Here is a 27669-nt window from a genome sequence, read left to right as displayed (position 1 = left end):
ACAAATAAAAAAAAAAGTGGCTACACTTCAAAAAGTAATTCATTGTCTGTGATGTAGTTTGGGGTGCTCCAAAGATGGAAAAAGCTTTTTATATGAATACAAAATCTTCCTTTTATTATTTGTGATGCAACTGTCTGGAAATAAATTCACCTTTTCTGTTCCCTCCTCAGTCCACCAAGGATCAGAGGCTTGTGTATTCTGGCAAACTTCTCCCTGACCACTTGCAGCTGAAGGACATTTTCAGAAAGGTAATTTAAAACCCTTGATGGTCTTGTGTTAGGTTAATATAAAGTGAATGTGAGTTAATAGTGACCAGATTGAAATAAAACTATTTAAAGGCCTGACTCGCTTCCTGTGCAGTTTAAAATGTGTTCAAACACCAACTCTCCTGTTGGCTGTAATTTGTTTTAAATTGCACTTACCTTTTACAATGACTGATATGCTTGTCATACAGTGTTCACAAGTGTATACAAGGGAGGTGGGTATGTTCATATTTGGGCAGCAATATGAAAGGATGAGAATGTTGTAAAGTTATGGCAGTGGTTACAAGTTGAGTTGGAGAAAGAGACATGTTTTATGGGTTCCAGTTAGCACATGGATATGCGTTTGAGGTGCTGTAACCTACAGGGTTATGGACCAAGAACAGGGAAGTGGGATTAGGCTGGATATCTCTTTTTAGCTGGCACAGGCATGATGGGCCAAACGGTCTCCTGCTGTGCTGTAAATTCCTGACACTAGGATTCTATGAAGTTTGACCCAAAGCTGCACAATAAATCCTCTTCATGACATTTATGAACTGCAGGGAACCATTAGCTGGGCACTTGTGAAATTCCACTTGTCACTGTCCCGAGCCCTTCCCCATTTATCTCCCCATTTTTTCTCCCTATTCAGCCTGCCTTCATCCAAATTTGACAAACATAGCACTTGTCCAAGTTCTGTAATTCAATTCCAGCTACAATGGGCTTAGCCACAAGGGAACATTGGCCATATATTCTAGTGTCAAGGTTCATGGAGCATGTCTTACCCATCTGTATTCAAGCAGCAGACATCTCTATCTCTTTTACTAATGCATGTGCTTCACTCTATATTGATATTCTATAGTCATGGTTCTCAAAGTGTGGCCCATGGACCACTGGTGGTCTGCGAGGATCTTTAATGTGGTCCACAGGCAGGTCCAAAATACAGGTCACTGAAACTGGTAAAAGCAAAGGACTACGGATGCTGGAAATCCAAAACTAAAACAAAAACAGAAATACCTGGAAAAACTCAGCAGGTCTGGCAGCATCGGTGGAGAAGAGCACAGTTGACGTTTCGAGTCCTCATGACCCTTCAACAGAACTAAGTAAAAATAGGAAAGGGGTGAAATATAAACTGGTTTAAGGGGTGGGGGGCGGGAGGGGGGGCTGTTGGGACAAGAAGAGCTAGGTAAAGGGCCAGTGATAGGTGGAGATAACCAAAAGATGTCACAGACAAAAGGACAAAGAGGTGGTGATATTATCTAAGGAATGTGCTAATTAAAGGTAGAAAGCAGGACAAGCAAGGTACAGATAGCTCTAGTGGGGGTGGGGTGGGGTGAAGGAATACTAAAAAGGTTAAAAGATAGAGATAAAACAATGGATTGAAATACATTTAAAATGGAAATAGGTGGGAAAAGAAAAATCTATATAAATTATTGGAAAAAACAAAAAGGAGGGGGAGAAATCGGAAAGAGGGTGGGGATGGAGGAGAGAGTTCATGATCTAAAATTGTTGAACTCAATATTCAGTCCAGCAGGCTGTAAAGTGCCTAGTCAGAAGATGCACCGAAGTAATCATCGATGTACCGGAGAAAGAGTTGTGGGAGGGGGCCGGAGTAGGACTGGAACAAGGAATGTTCCACATACCCCATAAAGAGACAGGCATAGCTGGGGCCCATGCGGGTACCCATAGCCACACCTTTTATTTGGAGGAAGCGAGAGGAGTTAAAGGAGAAATTGTTCAGTGTGAGAACAAGTTCAGCCAGACAGAGGAGAGTAGTGGTGGATGGGGATTGTTCGGGCCTCTGTTCGAGGAAGAAGCGGAGAGCCACCAGACCATCCCGGTGGGGGATGGAGGTGTAGAGGGATTACTTCGGTGCTGCTTCATGCTCTCGTTGGGACCTGGAAAAATTTATTAATTTTGCTTCCAATTTCCACCCCTCCATCGTTTTCACATGGTCCATCTCTGACACTTCCTTTCCCTTCCTTGACCTCTCTGTCTCAATTTCTGGTGATAGACTGTCCACCAATATCCATTACAAGCCTACCGACTCCCACAGCTATCTCAACTACAGCTCCTTACACCCCGCTTCCTGTAAGGACTCCATCCCATTCTCTCAGTTCCTTCGCCTCCGTCATATCTGTTCTGATGATGCCACTTTCAAAAACAGCTCCTCTGACATGTCCTCCTTCTTCCTTAACCGAGGTTTTCCACCCACGGTGGTTGACAGGGCCCTCAACCGTGTCCGGCCCATCTCCCGCGCATCCGCCCTCACACCTTCTCCTCCCTCCCAGAAACATGATAGGGTCCCCCTTGTCCTCACTTATCACCCCACCAGCCTCCGCATTCAAAGGATCATCCTCCGCCAACTCCAGCATGATGCCACCACCAAATACATCTTCCCTTCACCCCCCCGGCAGCATTCCGTAGGGATCGTTCCCTTCATGATACCCTGGTCCACTCCTCCATCACCCCCTACTCCTCAACCCCCTCCCACGGCACCTTCCCATGCAACCGCAGAAGATGCAACACCTGCCCCTTCACTTCCCCTCTCCTCACCGTCCAAGGGCCCAAATACTCTTTTTAAGTGAAGCAGCATTTTACTTGCACTTCCCTCAACTTAGTCTACTGCATTCGTTGCTCCCAATGCGGTTTCCTCTACATTGGAGAGACCAAACGCAGACTGGATGACCACTTTGCAGAACACCTTCGGTCTGTCCGCAAGCATTACCCAGACCTCCCTGTCGCTTGCCATTTCAACACTCCACCCTGCTCTCGTGCCCACATGTCCGTCCTGGGCTTGCTGCATTGTTCCAGTGAAGCTCAACGCAAACTGGAGGAACAGCACCTTATCTTCCGACTAGGCACTTTACAGCCTTCCGGACTGAATATTGAGTTCAACAATTTTAGATCATGAACTCTCTCCTCCATCCACACCCCCTTTCCGATTTTTCCCTCTCCTTTTTGTTTTTACCAATAGTACTGAGCAAATTGATGGCGCTGCAGGCTGGCAAGTCTTCAGCTCCTGATGGACTAGGGTCTTAAAAGCGGTGGCTAATGAGGTAGTTGATGTGCTGGTGTTAATTTTCCAAAATACGCTGGATTTTGGAAAGGTTCCATCAGATTGGAAAGTAGCACATATAACCCCTCTATTCAAGGAGGGAGGGAGGCAGGCAACAGGAAACTATAGGCCAGTTAGCTTGATGTCTGTCATGGGGAAGGTATTAGAATCAATCATTAAGGAGGTTATGGCTGAGTACTTAGAAGAGCTCAAGGCAATTGGGAACAGTCAGCATGGTTTTGTGAAAGGGAAATCATGTTTAACCAATTTATTGGAGTTCTTCGAAGGAGTAACATGTGCAGTGGATAAAGGGGACCCTGTAGACAAACAGTACTTGGATTTCCAGAAAGCATTTGATAAGGTGCCACATCAAAGATTATTATGGAAAGTAAAAGCTCATGGTGTAGTGGGTAACATATTAGCATGGATAGAAAATTGTCTGGAAGGCAGAAAGCAGAGAGTATGCATAAATGGGTCTTTTTCTGATTGGCAGGATGTGACGAGTGGTCACTGAGGTCTGTACTGGGGCCTTAACTTTTTACAATTTACCTCAATGACTTGGATGAAGGGAGTGAAGACATGGTAGCTAAATTTGCAGATGACACATAAATAGGTAGGAAAGTATGTTGTAAAGAGGACATAAGGTTGCAGTTGGATATAGATAGTTGAGTGAGTGGGCAAAGACCTGGCAAATAGAGTTTAACGTGGGAAAATGTGAAGTTCACTTTGGCAGGAAGAACAAAAAAGCAGAGTATTACTTAAATGGAGAATGGCTGTGTAATTCTGAGGTCAGAGGGATCTAGGTATTCTAACACACGAGTCACAAATTACCATGCAGGTATAGCAAGTAATTAAGGCGGCTAATGGAATGCTATCCTTTATTGTGAGAGGGATTGAACATAAAAGTAAGGATGTTATGCTTCAGTTATACAGGGGCCATTGGTGAGACCGCACCTCGTATACTGTGTGCAGTTTTGGTCTCATTTTAGGGAAGGATGTAAATACATTGGAGGCGGTTCAAAGGAGGTTTACTAGATTGATACCTGGAATGAGTGGGTTGACTTATGTGGAAAGGTTGGACAGGCCGGGCTTGTTTCCACTGGAGTTTAGAAGAGTGAGGGGTGATTTGATTGAAATGTACAAGATCCTGAATGGCCTCGACAAGATGGATGTCGAAAGGATGTTTCCTCTTGTGGATGAGTCCAGAACAAGGGGGTACTGTTTTGAAATTAGGGGTTGCCCTTTTAGGACAGAGATGAGGAGAATTTTTTTCTGAGGGAGAGGATTGTGCATCTTTGGAATTCTCTGCCTCAGAAGGTGGAGGAGGCAGGGTCATTGAATATTTTTAAGGCAGAAGGGATAGATTCTTATGCAAGGGAATCAAAGGCTTTCGGGGCTCAATGGGAATGTGGAAATCAAAACACAAGATGATCAACCATAATCTTATTGAATGGCAGAGCAGGCTCGAGGGGCCGAATGGTCTACTCCTGTTCCTATTTCTTATGTACTTTATGTCGTCTGCAAATTTAGCTACCAGGCCTTCACTCCCCTCTCTCAGTCATTGATATAAATGGTAAAATGAGGAGGCCCTAGCACAGATCCCTGTGGGACTCCACTCATCACATCCTGCCAATCAGAAAAAGACCCATTTATGCATACTCTCTGTTTTCTGCCAGCCAGCCAATCTTCTATCCATGATAATATATTACCCCCTACACCATGAGCTTTTATTTTCCGCAATAACCTTTGATGTGGAACCTTATCCAATGCCTTCTAGAAATCCAAGTACAGTATGTCTACAGGTTCCCCTTTATCCACAGCGCATGTTACTCCTTCAAAGAACTCCAATAAATTGGTTAAACATGATTTCCCTTTCACAAAACCATGCTGACTCTTTCCAGTTGCCTTGAGCTCTCCCATGTGACCAGCTATAATCTCCTTAATGATTGATTCTAATAACTTCCCCACGACAGACGTCAAGCTAACTGGTCTATAGTTTCCTGTTTTCTGCCTCCCTCCCTTCTTGAATAGAGGAGTTATATTTGCTACTTTCCAATCTGATGGAGCCTTTCCAGAATCCAGCGAATTTTGGAAAATTAACTCCAACGCATCAACTACCTCATTAGCCTCCTCTTTTAAAACCCTAGGATGAAGTCCATCAGGAGCCGAAGACTTGTCAGTCTGTTGGAACTTTAGATATTTCATGACATTGCAGCTTGTCCTTTTCTGGAGTGGGCTGGGGAGAAGGGAGCCTGGGGGGTGGTGTTGAAGTAACTTTGGCAAGTTTTCTCTCCTGCACTTATGTCAACCCCCTTACACTATCGTATTATCCAGCAGGCAGATTTCCGGAATTCTTAACCTACCATAAGAGAATATGAAATAAGAGCAGGAGTAGGCTACTCGACCCCTCAAGCCTGCTCCACCATTCAGTAAGATCGGCTGATCTAATCGTGGCTTCAGCTGTACTTTCCTGCTTGGCTTCTATAACCCTTAACTTCTTTGTAGATCAAAATCTGTCTAATGATCCAGCCTTCACAGCTCTCTGGGAAGAGAATTCTGAAGACCAAAGACCCTCGGAGAAGAAATTGCTCCTCATCTCCATCTTATGGGAGACCCCTTATTCTGTGGCTGTGCCACCTCTTAGCATCTATCTGTTAACCCCCCTCAGGATGTTGTGTGTTTTCCATAAGATTACCTCACATTCTCCGAAACTCCTTGAGTATAAGCCCAATCTGTTCAACCTTTCCTCATAAGACTTACCACTTCATCCCAGAAATCATCCTAGTGAACCTTCTCTGAACTGCTTCCAATGCAAGCATATCACTGCTTAAGTAAGGAGGCCAAAGCCGTACATCGTACCCCAGGTGCGGCTTCAGCAATGCCTTGTACAGTTGTAGCAATACTTCCCTACTTTTATGATTCATCCCTACTTGCAATAAAGGCCAACATTCCGTTTGCCTTCCTAATTACTTGCTGTACCTCCATGCTAACATTTTGAGGTCCATGTACAAGGACACCCAGATCCCCCTGTACCGCAGTATACTGAAGCCCCTCTCCATTTGGATAATATTAGCTTTTCTATTCTTCTTGCCAAAGTAGACAGCCTTCACAGTGCAGTGTGACCTTAGAATGGTGTGTTGCATATTCAAATACCCTTATGATGCCATGGTGTTGATAGGTAGCCACCTGGTAAAATGTTTGTACTTCTCTCCAGACCTGTCAACCAATATTACTCATTCTGCACTGATGCGTGGTTTGAAAGGCTCTTCTTCTTATTTTTTATTTTTTTCTTTCTTATTTTTATGTGAAGTGTTTACAGGCTAGTAATTCCTTGATTCAATTTCATATTTTAATTTTTTAAGAATTAAACAGCTTGTATGAAACTAATCTTTTTCCCAGCACCTTTTGTCTGATGTGTAAAATGAGCAAAAACAGTCGCTCAGGTTGTAATTGAAACTGTGTCTTTAGCCGTAGCTTGGCTGTTATAGCACTCAACGTTCCTAATTCAGTGCTTTTGCTTCCTCCTTTTTTCATCCTCCCTCCACCCATATTTGTGACACAGCAAGACGAGTATCACATGGTTCACCTAGTCTGCTCTTCAAGGACTCCTCCAGGATCGCCCAAATCCAGTTATCGGAACAATGGAACGACGGCAGCCAGCAGTGGCACCATGGTAAATATCTTTCCATTTCAAGTCACTGCAGCCGTGATTTAAAAAGTATGTACTGATGAATGCTACTTCCAGAACAGCTGAGGATGCTCAGTTTCCCTAAGCTGGGTTGATCTCAATTTCACAATTTCAAAATAAGGGGGAAGCCACTTAGAACCGAAGTGAGGAGAAATCTTTTTACTCAGGTTGTGAATCTTCGGAATTCTGTACCTCAGAGGGCCGTGGAAGCTCAGTCACTAAGTATGTTTAAAGTAGAGATTGACAGATTTTTAAATACCAATGATGTAAAGGGATATGGGGATAGTGTGGGGAAAAAGGCATAGAAGTGGACGATCAGCCATGATCGCATTGAATGGCAGAGCAGGCTCGATGGGCTGAATGGCCTCTGCTGCTATGTTCTTAATTCTTAGTTTTGGTAATGGGTTGCCATGGTTCCTGGAAGAAAATGAATATCTTTTTAAAATTACTGTTTCAGATGTATTATATTTGGCAAGTGAAAAGTTAATACAAATACTTTTTAATCACCTGACCCTCCTCCAACCACAAACCAGCCTGTCTGAATCACTGTGCTCATACTCTATCTTACACTGTCACATTTGCCTCTTGCCCTATCTTTGCTGACCCAGGTTGGCTCCTGGTCCCCTAATCCTCAAATTTAAAATTCTCATCTTGTGTCTAAATCTCTGTGATCTCACCCCTCCTGTTTCTAGAAATTTCCTCCATCACTACAACCTTCGTCACTCTGGTCTCTTCGATTTCTGCTTTCCCTCAGCAGCACCAACCACCCCGCCCAAGCCTGTGTCGAATTCTTGTGTTGTGTAAGTGTTTGGGATGTTAGTGTCAGCCATGGCTCAGTGGGTAGCACTCTTGCCTCTGAGTCAGAAGGTTGCTCAAGTTCCGCTCCAGGACTTGAGCATAAAAATCAAGCCTGATACTTAATGTTTACACCGATGTACACTTGTTTTCTTCAGACTATTTCACTGTTTTTGGGACAAGTTCTTCAGTTATTATAATTTCTGTTACTAGCATTGGTATGTTTCTGAAATGTGTTTGAAAACATCAATAAATGGATTTTTCCTATGACTATGATTTTGTGCATTCATTTGAGGTGAAATGTATTAGTTTTAGACGCACAGACTTTGGCTAAAGGCATGTTTACATTTAGTACTTCTGATTATTCATTCACTGGTTCCCTACATTTATATCACTTCGAGATGGTGGAGTTGTGTTTTTGTGAGATTACGAAGCTGCTATTGGGTTCTGTGAGGAATGTAAATGTACAGGGTAGACACGCAGTCATTGGTCTCCTGCAGAACATCAGACCTATAGAAGCACTGGCTTTAAAAACCCATGGACATGACTGGAAAACTTTGAATATGGATGCTGATTGACATTTTCATCTCGGGCTCTTTTATCTGTCAAAGACAACTGACTTTTCCAGAGCATTTTGTCAGTCTTTTATAGGTCATTGCTTTTCTTGTTTGAGCCAAAGAAATGTTGAAAGGTGGGCCTCTGACATGTTTGTGATGTCATGATGGAAATTTTGAGCCCAAACTGTACTAATTTTGGCTGAAGGATGAGATCTGATAGGAATGAAAAGCAAAAAAATTTGGAAAACATTCAGGTGCAGGTTCAAGCGACATTGGTGGCAAGGGAAACTAAGTTCTCATTTCGGGTTAATGATCTGTTGTTCACGGTATGAGTTTATTCCACTAGAAGTTTCTAGTCTCTGAATGAAAGTATTTACAATGAACTTTAATCCTCTTTTCAGAGTTCTGAAAATTCAAGTACTACAACTGTCTCATCGTCTCCAAGCCAAGAAACAATTATTGGATCCACGGGCCCCAATTCAACTAATATCAGACATCGTAACTTTTCTCAGGTTCCTTTAAACCATGCACAGAGCCAAGGATTCCAACACATAATGCAAGGGTAAGTAGATGCAGTTAGAGGTGTGTCTTTTTTTATTCATTCACGGGATGTGGGCTTCACTGGCTGTGTCAGCATTTATTGCCTATCCCTAATTGCCCTTCAGAAGGTGATAGTGAGCTGCCTTCTTGAACGCCTGCAGTCCATGTGGTTTAGGTGCACCTACAGTGCTGTTAGGAAGGGAGTTCCAGGGTTTTAACCCAGTGACAGTGAAGGAACGGCGATATATTTCCAAGTCAGGATGGTGAGTGACTTGGAGGGGAACTTCCAGGTAGTGGTGTTCCCATGTGTCTGTTGCCCTTGCCCTTCTAGATGCTAGTGGTCGTGGGTTTGGAAGGTGCTGTGTAAGGAGCCTTGGAGAATTCCTGCAGTGCATCTTGTAGATGGTACACACTGCTGCTACTGTGCGTCAGTTGTGGAGGGAGTGAATGTTTGTGGATGTGCTGCCAATCAAGTGGGCTACTTTGTCTTCGATGATGTCAAGTTTCTTGAATGTTGTTGGAGCTGCACTCATCCAAGCAAGTGGGGAGTATTCCATCACACTCCTGACTTGTACCTTGTAGATGGTGGACAGGCTTTGGGGAGCCAGGAGGTGAGTTTCCCATCGCAGGATTACTAGCCTCGACCTGCTCTTGGAGCCACAGTATTTATATGGCTAGTCCAGTTCAGTTTCTGGTCAATGGTAACCCCCAGGATGTTGATAGTGGGGGCCTCCGTGATGGTAATGCCATTGAAAATCAAGGGGCGATGGTTAGATTCTCTCTTGTTGGAGTTGGTCATTATCTGGCACTTGTGTGGCATGAATGTTACTTGCCACTTGTCAGCCCAAGCCTGGATATTGCCCAGGCCTTGGTGCATTTGGACATGGACTGCTTCAGTATCTGAGGAGTCGTGAATGCTGCTGAACATTGTGCAATCATCAGCGAACATCCCCACTTCTGACCTTATGATGGAAGGAAGGTCATTGATGAAGCAGCTGAAGATGGTTGGGCTGAGGACACGACCCTGAGGAACTCCTGCAGTGATGTCCTGGAGCTGAGATGATTGACCTCCAACAACCACAACCATTCTCCTTTATGCTAGGTATGACTCCAACCAGCAGAGAGTTTTCCCCCTGATTCCCATTGACTCCAGTTTTGCTAGGGATCCCTGATGCCACACTCCGTCAAATGCTGCCTTGATGTCAAGGGCAGTCACTTTCACCTCACCTCTGGAGTTCAGCTCTTTTGTCCATGTTTGAACAAAGGCTGTAATGAAGTCAGGAGCTGAGTGGCCCTTGGCATCAGTGAGCAGGTTATTGCTAAGCAAGTACCGCTTGATAGCACTGTTAATGACCCCTTCCATTACTTTACTGATGATCGAGAGCAGACTGATGGGGTGGTAATTGGCCGGGTTGGATTTGTCCTGCTTTTGTGTACAGGACATACCTGGGCAATTTTCCACATAGCTGGGCAGATGCCAGTGTTGTAGCTGTACTGGAACAGTTTGGCTAGGGGCGCGGTAAGTTCTGGAGCACAAGTCTTCAGTACTATTACTGGAATATTATCAGGACCCATTGCCTTTACACTATCCAGTGCCTTTAGCCCTTTCTTGATATTATGTGGAGTGAATTGAATTGGCTAGAGACTGGCATCTGTGATGCTGGGGACCACCGGAGGAGGTTGAGATGGATCATCCACTCGACACTTCTGGCTGAAGATTGTAGCAAATGCTTCAGCCTTTATCTTTTGCACTGATGTGCTGGGCTCCACCATCATTGAGGATGGAGATATTTGTGGAGCCTCCTCCTCCAGTGAGTTGTTTAATTGTCCACCGCCATTCACAGCTGGATGTGGCAGGACTGCAGAGCTTAGATCTGATCTGTTAGGTGTGGGATCGCTTAGCTCTGCCTATCACTTGCTGTTTATGCTGTGTGGCACACAAGTTGTCCTGTGTTATAGCTTCACTAGGTTGACACCTCATTTTTATTTGTACCTGTTGCTGCTCCTAGCATGCCCTCCTGCACTCTTTATTGAACTAGGGTTGATCCCCTGGCTTTATGGTAATGGTAGAGTGGGGGATATGCCGGGCCATGAGGTTACAGATTGTGGTCTAGTACAATTCTGCTACTGCTGATGGCCCACAGCGCCTCATGAATGCCCAGCCTTGAGTTACTAGATCTGTTCAAAATTGATCCTATTTACCACAGCCATAGTGCCACACAACACGATGGAGGGTATCCTCAATGTGAAGGCGGGACTTTGTCTCCACACGATTGTGTGGTGGTCATTCCTGCCGAGACTGTCATGTACAGATGCTTCTGCGGCAGGCAGGTTGATGAGGATGAGGTCAAGTACGTTTTTCCTTCTTGTTGGTTCCCCCACCACCTGCTGCAGGCCCAGTCTTGGACCATTGCAGTACCTGGAGTGATGGCACTCCCTTAGTGGTGTGAGGGAGGGAATTTCTTTTGCCCCGGTACGTGTCCCAAGTCCGGATGATTACAACTTGAAGGTCATGTTTCCATCTCCAACAGGCAGTTCACAAGCTTGGCTCTTGTTTCAACCTGAACTGAGCGTCTAACCTGCACATCCACCCCACCTGAAAAACATTAACTACTTCCACCTTCATAACATTGTCTGCCTCTGACCTGACCTATACTCATATGTTGCTGAGAGCCCCATACTTGCCTGTGATCCCCAGACTTCAATATTTCCGTATTCTCCTGACCATCACCTCACCCTCCTCCATCCACAAACCAGCCTGTCTGAATCACTGTGCTCATACTCTATCTTACACTGTCACATTTGCCTCTTGCCCTATCTTTGCTGACCCAGGTTGGCTCCTGGTCCCCTAATCCTCAAATTTAAAATTCTCATCTTGTGTCTAAATCTCTGTGATCTCACCCCTCCTGTTTCTAGAAATTTTCTCCACCACTACAACCCTCACCACTCTGGCCTCTTCAATATTTGCTTTCCCTCAGCAGCACCAACCACCCCACCCAAGCCTGTGTCGAATTCTTGTGTTGTGTAAGTGTTTGGGATGTTAGTGTCAGCCATGGCTCAGTGGGTAGCACTCTTGCCTCTGAGTCAGAAGGTTGCTCAAGTTCTGTTCCAGGACTTGAGCATAAAAATCAAGGCTAACACTCCAGTGCAGTACCAAGTGAGTGCTGCACTGTTGGAGGTGCTGTCTTTCAGATGGTACATTGAATTGATGCTCCATCTGCCCTTGCAGGCGAGTGTAAAAGATCCTATGACACTACTTCAAAGAAGAGTAGAGGAGTTCTCCCTGGAGTTCTGGTCATTATTACTGTATTGTTACTATACAGCCTTAGGTTGATTCTAGAGTTTACAGAGGTTATTAAAATTGCAAGTGTAGCAATGTGTTTTGTTAATTGAGGTTGTCCAGTGTAGACAATACAACCTATTTGAGTTGCAAAATCCCACAGGTACCTGGCCCTTGGATCTTTGACTTGCTCATTTTCAGAATACCGCATCAATTATGAAGCATGATTTTGGTCTCTCCCCTCTGCTAAACTGTGCTACTTGTTTTCTTTTAGACATGGAGTTGGCCAGGTTCCTATGCAGCCAGGAATTCCAGGTGGCTTTCCAGTGTACCCCATGTACAGTCCACAGCATGTCTTCTGGTGGCAACAGATGTATGCTCGCCAGTACTACATGCAATAGTAAGTACTCTGTTACTCAGACGTGAGAAGATGCATTACTCAATTCTGAATGGATATGCAGAAAAAAATCAGCTTAGTGAAATGGAAAATGGTATAGCATCTCACACACACATTTGTACTTCACCTACCATTTCCAAGCTTCAGGTGTTACTTTTATGGAAAGAAATGTTGTCGAGTTGGAGGAAAGTATTAAAACAGTGTGCTGCACTTTAACCATAGAACCATAGAAAGGTTATGGTGCAGACAGAGGCCATTCAGTCCATTGTGCCTGCGCCAGCCAAAAAAAAGAAACTTGCGCCTCATTTTAATTCCACTTTCCAGCACCTGGCCTGTAGCCTTGCAGGTTCCAGCGCTTCAGATGCAGATCCAGGCACCTTTTAAATGAGTTGAGCATTTCAGCCTCAACCACCAATTTAGACAGTGAATTCCAGACACCCACCACCCTCTGTGTGAAAAAGTTTTTCCTCATGTCCCCTCTAATCCTTCTACCTTAAATCTATGCCCCCTGGTAATTGACCCCTCAGCTAGGGGGAAACAGGTCTTTACTGTCTACCTATCTAGGCCCCCCATAATTTTGTACACCTCAATTAGGTCACCTCTCAGCCTCCTCTGTTCTAAGGAAAACAACCCCAGCCTATCCAATCTTTCCTCATAGCTGCAATTTTCAAGCTCTGGCAACATTCTTGTAAATCTCCTCTGCACTCTCTCCAAAACAATTATGTCCTTCCTGTAATGCGGTGACCAGAACAGTACACAAACTTCCAGTTGTGGCCTAACTAACATTTTATACAGTTCCATCATTACATCCCTGCTTTTGTACTCAATAACCACATCCAATAAAGGAAAGCGTTCCATATGCCACCTTTACCACCTTATCCACCTGTCCTGCCACCTTCAAGGACCTGTGACCATGCACTCCAAGGTCGCTCATTTCCTCAACCCCTCTCAATATCCTCCCATTTATTGAGTATTCCCTTGCTTTGTTTGCCCTCCCCAAATGCATTACCTCACACTTTTTTTTCTAGATTAAATTCATTTGCTACGTATCCGCCCACTCAACCAAACCATTGATATCTTTCTGGAGGCAACAGCTATCCTCTTCATACACGGCTGATTTTTGTGCAAATTTCCCAATCATGCCTCCTACATTTAAGTCCAAATCGTTAATATATACAACAACCGGCAAGGGCCCCAGCTCTGTGGAACACCACTGGAAACTGCTTTCCATTCGCAAAAATATCCATCAACCGTTACCCCGCTTTGCTGTCACTGAGCCAATTTTGGATCCAACTCACCCCCTTCCCCTGTATCCCATGGGATCTCACTTTTCTGACCAGTCTGCCATGTGGGACCTTGTCAAATACCTTACTGAAACATGTAGACAACATCCACTCCACTACCCTCATCAATCCTCCTTGTTACTTCCTCAAAAAATTCTATTAAGTTAGACACTATCTTCCCCTAACAAAACCATGCTGACTATCCGTGATTAATCCGTGCCTTTCTAAGTGATAGTTTGATTCCAGTAATTTGCCCACCACCAAGTCAAACTGACCGGTCTATAATTTTCCGGCCTAGCCCTCGCACCCTTTTTAAATATTGGTACAATGTTCGCAGACCTCCAACCCTCTGGTACCTCGCTGTATCTAGTGAGGATTGGAAAATGACCCTCAGAGCATCTGCCAATTCCTCCCTGGCTTCCTTCAATAGCCTGGGATACAATCCATCTGGCCCTGGTGATTTACCTACCTTTAAGGATGTCAGCCCCTCCAGTACTTACTCTCTCATTATGCTTATTTTATCCCATATTTCACACTCCCCTTTAACTAGAATGTCTGCATCATCCCTCTTCTAGTGAAGACAGAGACAAAGTACTCATTGAGAGCCCTGCCCACATCTTCAGTGTCAACGTGCAAGTTGTCATGTACATCTGTGATAGGCCCTACCTTTTCCTCAGTTATTCTCTTGCTCATAATGTACTGGTAAAACATCTTTAGCTTTTCTTTGATTTTACCTACCAATATTTTTTCCTAACCTCTGCTTTACTAATTTCCTTTCTTCACCTCTGTACTTTCTATGCTCATCAGATCTTGTGTACAGGAATGGTACAGTCACATTATATTCATCATAGATCATAAATCTGCAACTTTACTTAGCACTTGCTGTTCTGAGTTCTACAGTGAAGTCAGTTTTACATTGAAATTCATACAGTTAGCATATGTCGTTAATTTTGGGTAGCTAATTTTTGTTGCACTATTTTTATTTTAGCATAAATTAGCTTGCTTTTTAATGTTTACAAAAAAAGTTCTTGGAGGAAAGTCTTAGTTCCTGATCAGCACAGATTTGCACTTTAAAATCAGTTTTAGTGTAATTTGTTATCTTGCTTGTGTAAGCTGTTCTAAATATTTTGTAAATGTAATATAAAAATAATCTGTTGATAAAAATAGGGAAAAGTTTGTGTTATTACTTTCTTCCCCTTCCTTGCTGCACTCTGTAGTGTTACCTTGGTATAGGAAGAAAGGTTAAACCTAAAATAATGATTCCATAAACCCAATTTCTTTTATCCATTTACAGAAGGTGGACATCACTGATGAGGCCAGTGTTTATTGCCCTATCTCTAATAGCCTTTAAGGTATCTGAGTAGCTAATCTAGGCCATTTCAGAAGGCAGTCAATAATCAACCAATTGCCATGGGTCTGGAGTCACGTGTTTACTCAGCCAGACAGAGTAAAGGTGGCCGATTTCCTTCCCTAAAGGACATTAGTGAACCAGATAGGCTTTTACGACAATCTGGTAGTTCCATGGTTACCATTACAGAGACAAGGCTTTTATTTCACATTTATTTAACTGAATTTGAAATCCCTAGCTGCCCTGGTTGGGTTTGAACTTGTGTCTGTAGATCATTCATCCGGACCTCTGGGTGAGAAGTTCAGTGACCTGACCATTGTGCTACTGTATCTGCTGATACCGTGTGCATTCTTGCTGCTGTAATGTGGAGAAATCCAGACATGAGATCACTTTGTTTCAGCGTAGCTGCTTTTGCTGAAGATTCTTCTCTAAATTATTGTGAAATTCCATTCTGTACTGTAATTTTATTCTAATTTTGAGATTTAACAGTGGGTCCCAGCAATAGGATGCAGGTCTGGTCTGTGTGTTGGCTTTAGAGGCTGTGTGTGAAATTGGATTGATGATATTCTCAACCAGTTTTTAGTAGGCATGCGCCCACAACACAGCCTACACCTATCTGGTACTAAACAAGTGACCTGTGCTAGTGGAACATTAAAGATGGTTGCATGAAAAGTGGAAATGTTTCTACAGGGTAATTAAATTCATTTTTCTTCTAAATGTGAAAAAATTCTGGTTGACCAGAGATCCTTAAAATTTCTTTGGACATGAGTTGGTTAGAGTTAAGTGTGTCCTAAATTACTGACAAGATGATGAACCACTGAGCACTTTTGTTTTACGCTGGATGCCCCCCCCCCCCCCCCCCCCCCCCCAATACGATATACCAGTAAAATTGCCGGTGGTGGTGTTGTCTACTGAGTGGCAATGGAGTTGAGACACACTGGCTCCTTGTAGCCACCTGGTGGCCAGAGCCTGCTATTACAATGTGATGCTGACATAGTAAAATTGAATAGGAAATGTTGACCTCACAATTTACAATGGTAAATGTGGGAAGAAAAGTCAAACCAAAAATCATGTCAGTGGAGTGTAAGATTTGTGAGGTAGAAAGTTCATGCGTAGTATTAGAAAGTTTAAATGCTTTCCTGGTTTCCAGTGTATTATTTCACACTTGTGGAGACAACCATTTGCATCTCTGCTTCCCTCTGAACTGCTCAGGTAATTTAGGATTCTGGTTTTTCAAGCATTTCATGTAATGGAGTGACTTGGCCATGTCTTCCCCTTCCCCTGCCTATACTCTTTCCACGTGACTATGCTTTGTTATGATCCTCATGTCAACGGTGGAGAGCATTAATTTTGAATCCAATCCTGTTGTCGCCTGATGTCCAAAGATGAGCACTTTGCACCAGAGATGACTGGATTGCAACCAGCAGTGGGAACCCTTGCTGACCCTCTTATTCCTTTCCTCCTCTGGCCATTGGTGCAGCACTATAGTTCTACTTAGTTCAGCTACAGCTTATACTGGCAATCAAATCTGAACCTATTGGGTGCGCTCCATCCATTTTATAATGGCAGACAGCACTTTAGATTGGCTTGGAAATTGATCCTGAACAGCCTGGGTTCAGGAAGTCCTTCAGTGTTCATCTACCAGAAAGCCCATTACTGGGGAACCTGTACTTTCTGATTGGACCTGTTTTTTTGATCAGTACCAGAGAATGGAACAATCTTCTGTTTGTTGAGCCAAGTGTCAATATTGAGTATGCTGAGTTGATTTGGCACTGGCAAGACGCTAGTGAAGCTCTGTCCACTTAGACTTAATATTTTTTAACCTGGCTCCACGTAAAATGCCCTCAGCCTAATCCGTATACCACTTCCATTTCTCAAACCAGCCGTGCTTCTCAAACATTGTTATTGGGTGTTTGTTCCTTAGTTTTATTGTCAGCAAGAACCGGGTCTAAATTATTCTCACTTGGTTAACAAGCAACCCTTAAAGTCGATGGATTCCATATCCAACACGTTGGGTTCAAAAAAAGTATCTGACTCACTGGCCACTCAATCTCAAAAGAATAGTTTCAACACTTCTAACACATTGGTTTTAAAATATGCATTTTAAACAGTGACCATTGAGGGCTTTATTGGGACAGCTGGCTGAGAGAATTTATCAATCTAAAATAACTAGTGTGAATGGTTCCACAATTCAAAACTGCCTCTAATTCAGCACAAATCCTCACTAAAACTGAAGTCAGGTCTTCTGAGTTTGGGCAGAGTAAAAGGAGGTTTGATTTTCATTTGACCAGTATTATCTTTGAGCTGGGAGTGTTATATGCTGCCAAAAGGTGAAAACTTCTCCATTCCCTACTCTCCACTCTAACATCTGCCCTCGTGATGAGAACAAAGCTTGATTCATTTTCCTCTGCTTCTAGTCAAGCTGCAGCCAGGCTCTCAGGATCAGCCAACACACAGCCCTCCAGTCCAGCAGCCTCTGAGCCTGTGAACCCTGAGCCTAATCGCCCAGATGAGGCCCCGGCCGCCCCCATTGCAGCTGTCCCAGAGAACAGACCCATCAACCAGAATATTCAGATGAATGCACAGGGGGGCCCAGTACTAAACGAAGAGGACTTGAATCGTGATTGGTTGGACTGGATGTACACGGTCTCCCGAGCAGGCATCCTGCTAAGTATTGTGTATTTCTATTCATCTTTCAGTCGCTTTGTGATGGTGATGGGAGCTATTTTACTGGTTTACTTGTAAGTATTGGTATCATTTTTTTCTTAGTTTTAAATTTGCAATTGAATTCAAAGCTGTGCTTGAGAAAGAATCTCCCATTAATCACAGAATCTCAGAATTGTTACAGTGCAGAAGGCGGCCACTCAGCCCATTGTGTCTGCACCCGCTCTCCAAATGAGCATTATGACTCAGTGCCATTCTCCTGCCTTTTCCCCACAACCCCGCACATTGTTTCTATTTAAAATATCATCTAATGTCCTCTTGAATGCCTCAAGTGAACCTGCTTCCACCACACTTCCAGGCAGTGCATCCCAGACCCAAACCACTCGCTGTGTGAAAAAGTTTTTCTAGCGCCTTTTGCAAATCACTTTAAATCTATGCCCCCTTGTTCTCGAGCCTTTTATGAGCAGGAACAGTTTCTCCCTATCTACCCTGCCCAGCGCCCTCATGATTTTGAACACCTCTATCAAATCTCCTCTTAGCCTTCTTCTCTCCAAGGAGAACAGTCCCAGATGAGATGTATCCCAGGCTGTTAAGGGAGGCAAGGGAAGAGATATCAGGGACCCTGGCAGTAATTTTCAAATCCTCTCTGGCCACAGCTGAGGTGTCAGAGGACTGGAGGACTGCTAACATTCTCCAATTATTTAAAAAGGGAGGAAGGGTTAGACCAGGAAATTACAGGCCAGTCAGTCTAACCTCGGTGGTGGGAAAGTTACTAGAAAGAATTCTGAGGGACAGAATATATCTGCACTTGGAGACATGGATTGATCAGGGATAGTCAGCATGGATTTGTTAAGGGAAGGTCGTGTTTGACAAATTTGATTGAAATTTTTGAGGAGGTAACCAGGAGTGTTGATGAGGGTAATGCATTTGATGTGGTCTACATCGACTTTAGCAAGGCTTTTGATAAGGTCCCTCATGGCAGACTGGTCAAGAAAGTAAGAGCCCATGGGATCCAAGGCAAAGTGGCACGTTGGATCCAAAATTGGCTGAGAGGCAGGAAGCAGAGGGTGATGGTAGAGGGATGTTTCTGTGACTGGAAGTCTGTTTCCAGTGGGGTTCCGCAGGGCTCAGTGCTGGGGCCCTTGCTGTTTGTGGTCTATACAAATGGTTTGGACTTCATTGTAGGGGAGTATGATCAAGGAGTTCACGGAATACACAAAAATTGGTAGGGTGGTAAATAGTGAGGAGGATAGCTGTAAACTGCAGGAGGATATCAATGGACTGGTCAGGTGGGCAGAGCAGTGGCAAATGGAATTCAACACAGAAAAATGTGAGGTAATGCTCTTGGGGAGGGCTAACAAGGCAAGGGATTACACTATGAATGGTAGGACCCTGGAAAGTACTGAAAATCAGAGGGACCTTGGTGTGCATATCCACAGATCCCTGAGTGTACCAGGGCAGGTAGAGAAGGTGGTTAAGAAGGCATGTGGGATACTTGCCTTTATTAGCCGAGGCATAGAATACACGAGCAGGGAGGCTATGCTGGAACTGTATAAAACACTGGTTAGGCCACAACTGGAGTACTGCGTGCAGTTCAGGTCACCACATTATATAGGAAGGATGTGATTGCACTGGAGAGGGTGCAGAGGAGATTTACCAGGATGCTGGTAAATGAGTTTTTCAATTAAACCTGGAAAAAGCAGGCAGGCAGGGCTAGAAATATTTAACAACTTTAAAACAGTGATCACACACCTAGTAATACTTTCAAAATGCCATCCGTTTTCAACAAAAACTGGATCACAAACATCACCCTGAGCATTTATTTCAAGTAAAAGTTTCTTTAAAAGAAATGTTATTCGATCATGCCGTACGATTGAAATATTGCCTTACTTGGAATTAATTGGAATGTGATATAGAAGACTTCCATAAAAACAAACTTTGGTCCAATCCTAGTGCTAAAATTCTATCCAAAACCCCCTATCTGGGTCATCAACAGGTTTAGATACCAGCTCTTCTGGTAGCACTTTCTCTCCTTGTCCAGTGGAAAATAAGTTTTATTGGTTGTTTTGTATATGATTTTGTATAAATAATATGCATCTTTATAATTCTCAAGCTTTTGTGAAGATTGATTTTTTTTTTTATTGTGGACACTCAGTGACTTTTGTGTATATAGGCACTGTTTTTGGATTCAAGGTTTTCAATCACAGCTTCTGACAACACGGTCACAGCTCCAGCTGACTTATCCTCCACTTGGTTGCAGCATCTCTGTTTTAGTATCTCTGCAGTTTACATCAAGTACTTTTAGGCATCTGCAGGATGTGCACAACCTGTTCTGCAATAGGTTTGACTGCAGTTCATGCATTTCCAAAACAATTGATTTTGGTTTGTGAAGCCCTTTGGGATATTATCAGCATGTTGGAAGATGCTATGTATATACAAGCGCTTGTATCTTGAGCACAAGCATTGAAATTACTTTTAATTACAGTCGAGATATGGGAAACACCAGCAAGGCAGCATTTATTATTCACCCTTAGTTGCCTTGGGAGCATTAAGAGTCAGCCGTGTAGTCTGGGAATTAATCATGCATGTAGGTTAGATCTGGCAGGTTCCCTGCTTTGAAGGACTTTCGTGATCCAATTGGTAAGGAAAAAATAGAAGCAAAGGAGATAATAGCAGAGGTCTCCAGAGAAACCGGTTTTCAGGAGGGAGTTAAAGATTGAGAGGGGAAATGATGAGGCCAAGGAGAGTGGTTGGGGATGCACAAGTGGTGACCATTCAGTGGAGGGAAGTTGTAGGGCTGCATGTAGAGGGGGGTGGGGGGGTGGTGGTGTTGATGGGTGGCAACAGGAGCTGGGCTTAGCTACCAATATAGGTCAAAAGTTAGCAAAATGGAGAAGCAGGTCTCTGTATGAGATTAGATATGGGCAGGGTTTTGGATGAATGCCTAGAAAGCATTGCAATAGTTTAATCTGAGGTGACAAGGAGGGACTGGCAGAGGTGAGCAAATTAATGCAGCTGGAAGCAGGCAGCTTGACAGGATGCAAACTTGTGAATAGACTAGTTCAGTCTGAGGCAGTAGTCAAGGAGGCAGTGGCAAGGGTACAGAGTTTGTGGTAGTGGCTAAAGACCATGGCTTCAGTCTTCTCAGTATTTGGATGAAGGAAATGGTGGCCCATCCAAGTCTATATATCAGATCAGCAAGGGTTCGAATGCAGTTACAAGAGAAATGGGTAAAAATCACAGCCAGGGACATCAGTGAGGAAAGGGAAGTTGGAGATGGGGGCAGTAGATTGCAAGGAAGGACAGGGTGGGGTCAAGAGTGAGTTTTTAAATTTATTTTATGATCGTGGCACTTGTCACTGCCTCCTTACAAACAGTAACCTTCCCATGCAAAAGGGAGTAAAAACCTGGAATTCTCTCCCCAAAATGCTGACGGTAAATTGACATTTTCGAGCATCAGATGGACAGGTATTTGTTTGGTAAGAGTAGGAAGGATACGGGGCAAAGATGGATAAATGGAGTTGTACAGGTCAGCCATTATTTAATTGAATGGCTGAAGGAACTTTAATAGCCTACTCTGTTTCTGTGACACAAAAGGAACAAGGGTGAATTCACCTTTCGTTCTCTCTTCCATAACCTTGGCTGCAGCACTGTGTGTTCAGTCAAACACAATGTGCCATGTAGAATCTTATCATCTTATCATATTGCTTTTTCACTTACCTGGTGAGCTGAGTCCCATGTTGCTCTTGCTTCCGCTCTTAAGCGTCTGGGTGGAAGGCTGAGCTAAATTCTTGACTGACAAGGGAGTCAAAGGGTATGGGGGTAGACAGGAAAGGAGAGGCCACAATCAGATCAGCTATGATCTTATCAAATGGAGGGGCAGGCTTGAGGGGCCGAATGGCCTACTCCTGCTCTTAATTCACATGTTCATGTGTATATTCGTGAAATAAGGGTCGATGGTCTGCTATAAGCTGACACTATGGACTTTTCACATTGTTTCTGGATAATCTCATCAGTCCTAATGCTGCACAATGGCACAGTTTGAAGCTGTTTCTAGGTGATTGCAAAGCCTGGGTGCAGCATGAATGAAAATGGCTGATTGTGCTGGTCTGGGCTTCACTATCACTTTTGACCATTGAAACACAGATTGTTACAGCACTTCTAATCCTGAGCTGTTGTGTTTCCTGCTCGATAGGCGTTCAATAGAATGGTTTGTTTGTTATCAGGGGACAGAATATTCTACTCTTTTGACCCTGTAATACTTGACTGATGTCCCGTTGCGAACTACCTGTGATAACACTTGACTAAATTTCACAATTCAATCAGTAACTTTTGGTGATATGAGTGAAATTTTGCTGAAACAAAGAATACCTTTCTTTAACACAATACTTTTTTCATCGTGAAGCTTTCCTGTCTGGTCACATTTTATGATTGTTATTGTAGTAGCTCATGGTGTTAAATTCTTTTTGGCACCAAAGCTGTTTTGATGAACGAGACGATGTCACATTTGAAAAATGCTCATTGAGTTGGAAAGGTCTGACGTTCAGAGTTGCCTTTTTCCTATGTTACTTTCAGAAACCAGGCTGTGTCACTGCCTTGTATGGAATCTGTGTTAACTATTGTGAGACACATTCTCTGCACTTTAATAAAAGGACCCCAGTCAAATTGTAAAGTCATCTCTAAGTTTGTTCTCTTAGTTTACCCAATCATGATTCACTAGAGAAAACTGAAACATTTTAATACATCATGGGCCAAGATATACAGTCTGTTTCTCTCCACAATCTCAGAGCATGGAATAATTTGTATCTGTTTCTAAAGTGCTACTATCTTCATTTCACAATCAAAGTCGATGACCATTGCTGCTCTAACAATAGTTCATAAGATTTCTTCTAGGGCTTCTTATTGCTTTGAAGCAATTAATTTATCGCACAGAGGTGCATTCTCACTCGGCATTGGGAATTCCACTATTATACTTCTCAAAAATCTTAGTGACAACTGTGCAACAGGCCTTCACCCTCTGCATGATGTGTAACCACCATGCCCCACCCCCACCCTCACCCCAGCTCCTAGGTTTGCCTTTATGAAGCCTTTACTTGGACCTTTTTATCGGCATATGTTTAAATTCTCACTTTTATCTGTTATTATGCTGTTGTCTCTTTTAAAAGAACAAATGTACATTTCCAAAATGGTGAATGTGGTAAATGTGACAGTTCAGAGTGTCCTATTGTTGTCCCCTCCTCCAACCCTACTCTTGGATCATGTCCTTTTGGCGCATGGAAGCTGAACTATATGCAAAGGCTGAAGCCTGTGCCTCTGGTACATCGCAATCTTGCAGGCTGCAGATTTGCTTTGTGTAACTGGGTAGTTAAGTACCAGTATTCAATGAGTGAGGAAGATTTCTAAACTCAAATGTGAATCAATGGGAAGCTTTCTTCAGTAGTGGAATGATTTGGGCACATCCCTATTCCTGGTGTGCCTTCTACAGCAGTGGATCTGATATTGTCTGACAAAGTTGAGCAGCTAACACACCAAAGTCTTCAGTAGGTTATGGTGCTGTGACTGAGATGTAAAGGGAACTTTGAATTGATTGGAACACCTCCTTTACACCTGCTCTCCTTTACAGTGGAAAAAAAATCAATCCAGCTTGCGCCACTGCATGCACACTCTCCCGCCGCAATTTGGAATGCATTAAATGCACAGCTAACTTCCTCTCTGGGAGAAGGCTGGGCAATAGCAGTGATAGATGGAGAGGAGGAACACTGGGCTTAATTCTAATTGTGGATGTTACAGACTTAGTCATGCCATTTATATGGTGTGTTTGGAACAGGCTCTTTAAGTCCATTATGCAGCAGTTTCTCACGTCGATTGTACTTTTTTGAAAATAGCCACGCAAGCTTCTTTTTCGGTGTCCCCCCAGCCAGTTGTTTTACAGTGTGCTCCCTCACTTGCCTGATGTGAGAAGAGGTGATCCGATCTACATACCAATTGAATGTTCTTTGCTGGAGCAGTCTAATGTGTTTATGATGGGGTAGGACAGGCTATTGGCTACTCCACATCTTTCAGTACCAGCAGTATTCTTTCACCAGTGTAGAATTAAATCAATTCACAGAGGCTTCAATTTTCCTTTTATTATGGAGCAGACCTTTCTTTTCACCTGCTGTGCCAATAAAGAACAGGCTGTCACCAGTCTTCTCAGTCACAAGATCACTGACTATCTACTGATTAGCAGAATTTTAGTTCCTTTTTTAGATCCAGTTGGCCAGTAGTAAAAAGGCACTTTAACTATTGCAGGAGCAGGGAATTCCTTACTCTCTTCTTCATTTGCTTTTAAAAAACTTGTAGCTTAGTGTGGCTTAAAGCGTAAACCATGCCTGATTGCTGCTTTGTTCATTGAAAAATCCTAGGCATCAAGCTGGATGGTTCCCATTCAGACAAGATGTACAGAATCGGCGGCCAGCAAATCAAGCTGTGGAGTTCAACCAGGAAGGACAGGAGGACAATGCCCTTGAAGTGCATGAAATGGTGAGTTTGAACTCACTCCATTGAGTCTGGATCTCAGTGCGGTGATTGATGGAGTCTAACCATTTTATCACCTATTTAACCGTGCGTACTGGGGGCTAGTTTCTAAGTATTATAGGCACACTGGTTACCTTGGACCCCTCCCCAGCTGTCCAAGTTGAATGTTTGATCTTACTGACGTAGATCACTCTTAAGAGTGGGTGTGAGCTGTGAACAAAAGGACCGGCAGAACCATATCCACACTCGCCAAACACTGCAGACAATATCCAGAGCTTTGAGCAGAGAATACAAACAAACAGAGAATGCTGGAAATACTCAGCAGGTCAGGCAACATCTGTGGAGAGAGAAGTAGAGTTAACGTTTCAGCTCTGTGACCTTTCATCAGATCTGGGAAAAGTTAGCGCTGTATTAGATTTTGAGCAAGGTTTGGCTGGGACGAGGACAAAAAGGTCTGTGATCGGGTAGAAGACAGGAGAGATTGAATGACTGAGAAGTTAGCCTTCCAGAGCCAAAGGGAATGATGAAGGGGGTTGGAAAAGAAACAGAAGATATGCCTAGAACAGCTGCTGTTGACTGAAAGCAAAAATGAGAAAACTGAAACATACAAAGATAAGGAAACAAGACGGGGATCAGGAAGGTGGTTCTCCATAAACTTTGTTGGGCCATAATCCACAAAAATGCCTGTCGTGTGTTTTGGGCCATTGCTCTGTCTTCACCTCAAATACATAAGCATGAGTGGAAACCCTCCATGGGTAAATCTGGACTTGTGCATGAAGAGCTCTCGATAAGGAATTAAAAATGTTTTAGAAATTTTAACTCCTAAAGGCAGTTGTTAATATCTAAATTTTGGGCTTGAGTCTTTTCAACCAAGTGGTCACCTTATGGCACAGAGAAGCTGACTCAGTCCTTGACAGTTTGATTGGAAAGCTCAAAGAAGGGAAAACACCCGGAACTTTATGGGGCCTATACAAGGCTGTTCTTTTTTTTAAAAAGAAAGTTGTGTTTACCAGGTTGAGCAGAGAAGCAGTGAGTAATCACAAAACAAATGCCGAATTCAGCCCGATATTTAAAATAGGGAAAGAAATCTCTCAATGATACCCCTACAGCACACGGTGCTCTCTCTCATTTAATTATTTCTAATACAATTTTTATATATCTTGTTAGTACCCTCAAACTGCAGTAGTGCTATTAATCCATTTCTAACAACAATTTTGCCTAGCGTGATACATTGGGTGTGCAGATATACCACTGAGCGCCCCAAGACTGACTGGTGGTGTGGGTAAGCACTGTTGGGATGTACACTGTGTAATGGATTCTAATTTGTATTTTTAGGAACGGCTAATGGATGAAGGCCTGGATGACGACAGTGGAGAAAGCGGTGAAAGTGGCGACAGTGGAGATGATACCACAGAAAGCACAGCAGGGACAGAGCCACCTGGCTTCATGGCTTCTGCATGGTCATTCATCACCACCTTCTTTACCTCACTCATCCCTGAAGGCCCTCCTCAAGTTGGCAACTAAGAGAAGCAGTGGACTTTTCATCTGACTGCTCACTACAGCTGTATATTTGAGTGGCACTTACTAAAAGAAAAACCAAGACTGCAGTGTGGGAGTGTACTTAACCCTTTATTGCTTTGCCATTGTCTCCGCAATTTTCCACGGTGTTAAGTCTTTCACCTGATCATGACATATATTTGAGTTTCGTCTCTTTCATTGCACCCAAATTCTGGAGAGCACCAAATGAAAAATGCGTGCTTTCCTCAGTTTAGTTTTCATTGCTTTACATTAGCAAAGATAAAATATAATAAAAGTGACCTGTCTTCCATGGTTTTGTTGTAATTGCCACTAGCTGGGATTTTTGGAGCAACTGGGTGCTGGCAATAGAAAATGCAAAGAGCTAAGTAAACTAGACTAGCCTTTCTGTCTAAACCTGCAGAAGTGAGGAAACTATTTGCTTTAAAAATATTTTTTCATAATTAATGCAAAACTGTTATAAACAAGGTCTGTATCTGACATACCGCAGTCACACACCGATTTGCTGCTCTTTTTTTCCTTGAAGAATTATTTATCAGCAGCTGACAGCCTAGTCTCCCATTTGAATGAACACTGCCATCTGGTGAAAAAACCCACCAGGAGTACTTAACTTGAACCCAGTACTCGTGTGCTAACCAGGTGGAGGTATAGAGTGAAACATTCACAAAACTCGTCCTATTCTTCAGTCACTTAAATGTTCTGGAGTATTCATGACATGGGTAACACTTCCAAGCAATGGCTTGGGATTTGAAAGGCTGGGAACTGAAATAAACAGATTTAATTCCTACTTGTTATATACTTTTTAAATAACTTTTACATTTTAAAAACTCATTTTAGAATTATATATTTTACTGGCTTGACTTTATCAATGGCATTCAGAGCTTGAAGTCATGAATTTGAGGATCATTAATCAGACAATTGCCAGTTTTAATTTGGAAACAACCGTGTGACTTGTGTTAAGTGGCATACGTTACTGATACATAGAAGTGTGAGAGCATAGTGTTGTAAACAACATGATCTGTTTGAGAACATTAGCAGCCTGAACAGCAATAAATGCTATGTATAAAGAAAGCAGCACTGTTTCCTGCCTTACAGGAAAGGACCGAATAAAGTCAGTGCCTGCCGCATGCTAACGTACTTCATGTCAAAATACTGTCACGATGTATTGCTGATTGTTAGAAAAAAATAAAGCAAATAATGACTTATTTGAATAAACATTGCCATAAACTTGTGCATTTAAGATGTGGCATGCAGGGGCTACATGGATTACTGCATTGAAATCGGTTGTGTGCGAGATATGGGTAGCTTCTGTTCCAAGAGGCCTGTTTCCCAAAATTTGAGCGTGTCCTCTTTGCAGCCCATTTTGTGGGATATTGCATCCTGTCATAACTGACTGAGAAAAACAGTCTCATTACCTCTAATCTGACACTTCAAATATCCCCTTTAAAAGGAAAAGAACTACTATCTCAGCATTAACACCTGTGACATAATAGGTCATTTTCTTTGGTATTAAGGTCCTGTCTCAACCAATGCTTAGTGTCCAAGTTCAGAATTGATTTCTGTTTCTATAATTGATGTACAGTGCACAGAAGTTTCTAGTTTCTCTCCATGTGTTTGATTATTGGTGTGCACTAGGACAAATTTCATCCGTTATGGACAGACTCCATCCTCATTGCTTTCTAGGTAATTATACATTCAGTAGCTTGCCACATTTTTTGCTTGTGTAATTACTGTAATTATAAATAAATTTGACTTCATTTTAGCCTGA

General features: G+C 43.1%; 1 protein-coding gene across 1 annotated transcript; it reads left to right on the top strand.

The window, feature by feature from the left end:
* The first annotated feature begins 170 nt into the window (after positions 1-170).
* herpud2 (HERPUD family member 2) lies at positions 171-27669 on the top strand. Its single transcript, XM_078539815.1, has 7 exons — positions 171-248; positions 6860-6970; positions 8739-8899; positions 12432-12557; positions 17603-17926; positions 24254-24371; positions 25701-27669. Exons 2-7 carry the CDS (start codon positions 6875-6877, stop codon positions 25887-25889), a joined length of 1014 nt encoding a protein of 337 aa, XP_078395941.1. The 5' UTR covers positions 171-248; positions 6860-6874; the 3' UTR covers positions 25890-27669.

The sequence above is a fragment of the Cetorhinus maximus genome, chromosome 4 (genome assembly GCF_964194155.1).
Source record: "Cetorhinus maximus chromosome 4, sCetMax3.hap1.1, whole genome shotgun sequence".
NCBI lineage: Eukaryota > Metazoa > Chordata > Chondrichthyes > Lamniformes > Cetorhinidae > Cetorhinus > Cetorhinus maximus.
The sequence above is the reverse complement of the archived record's forward strand: the minus strand, read 5'-3'. Positions and strand labels throughout refer to the sequence as shown.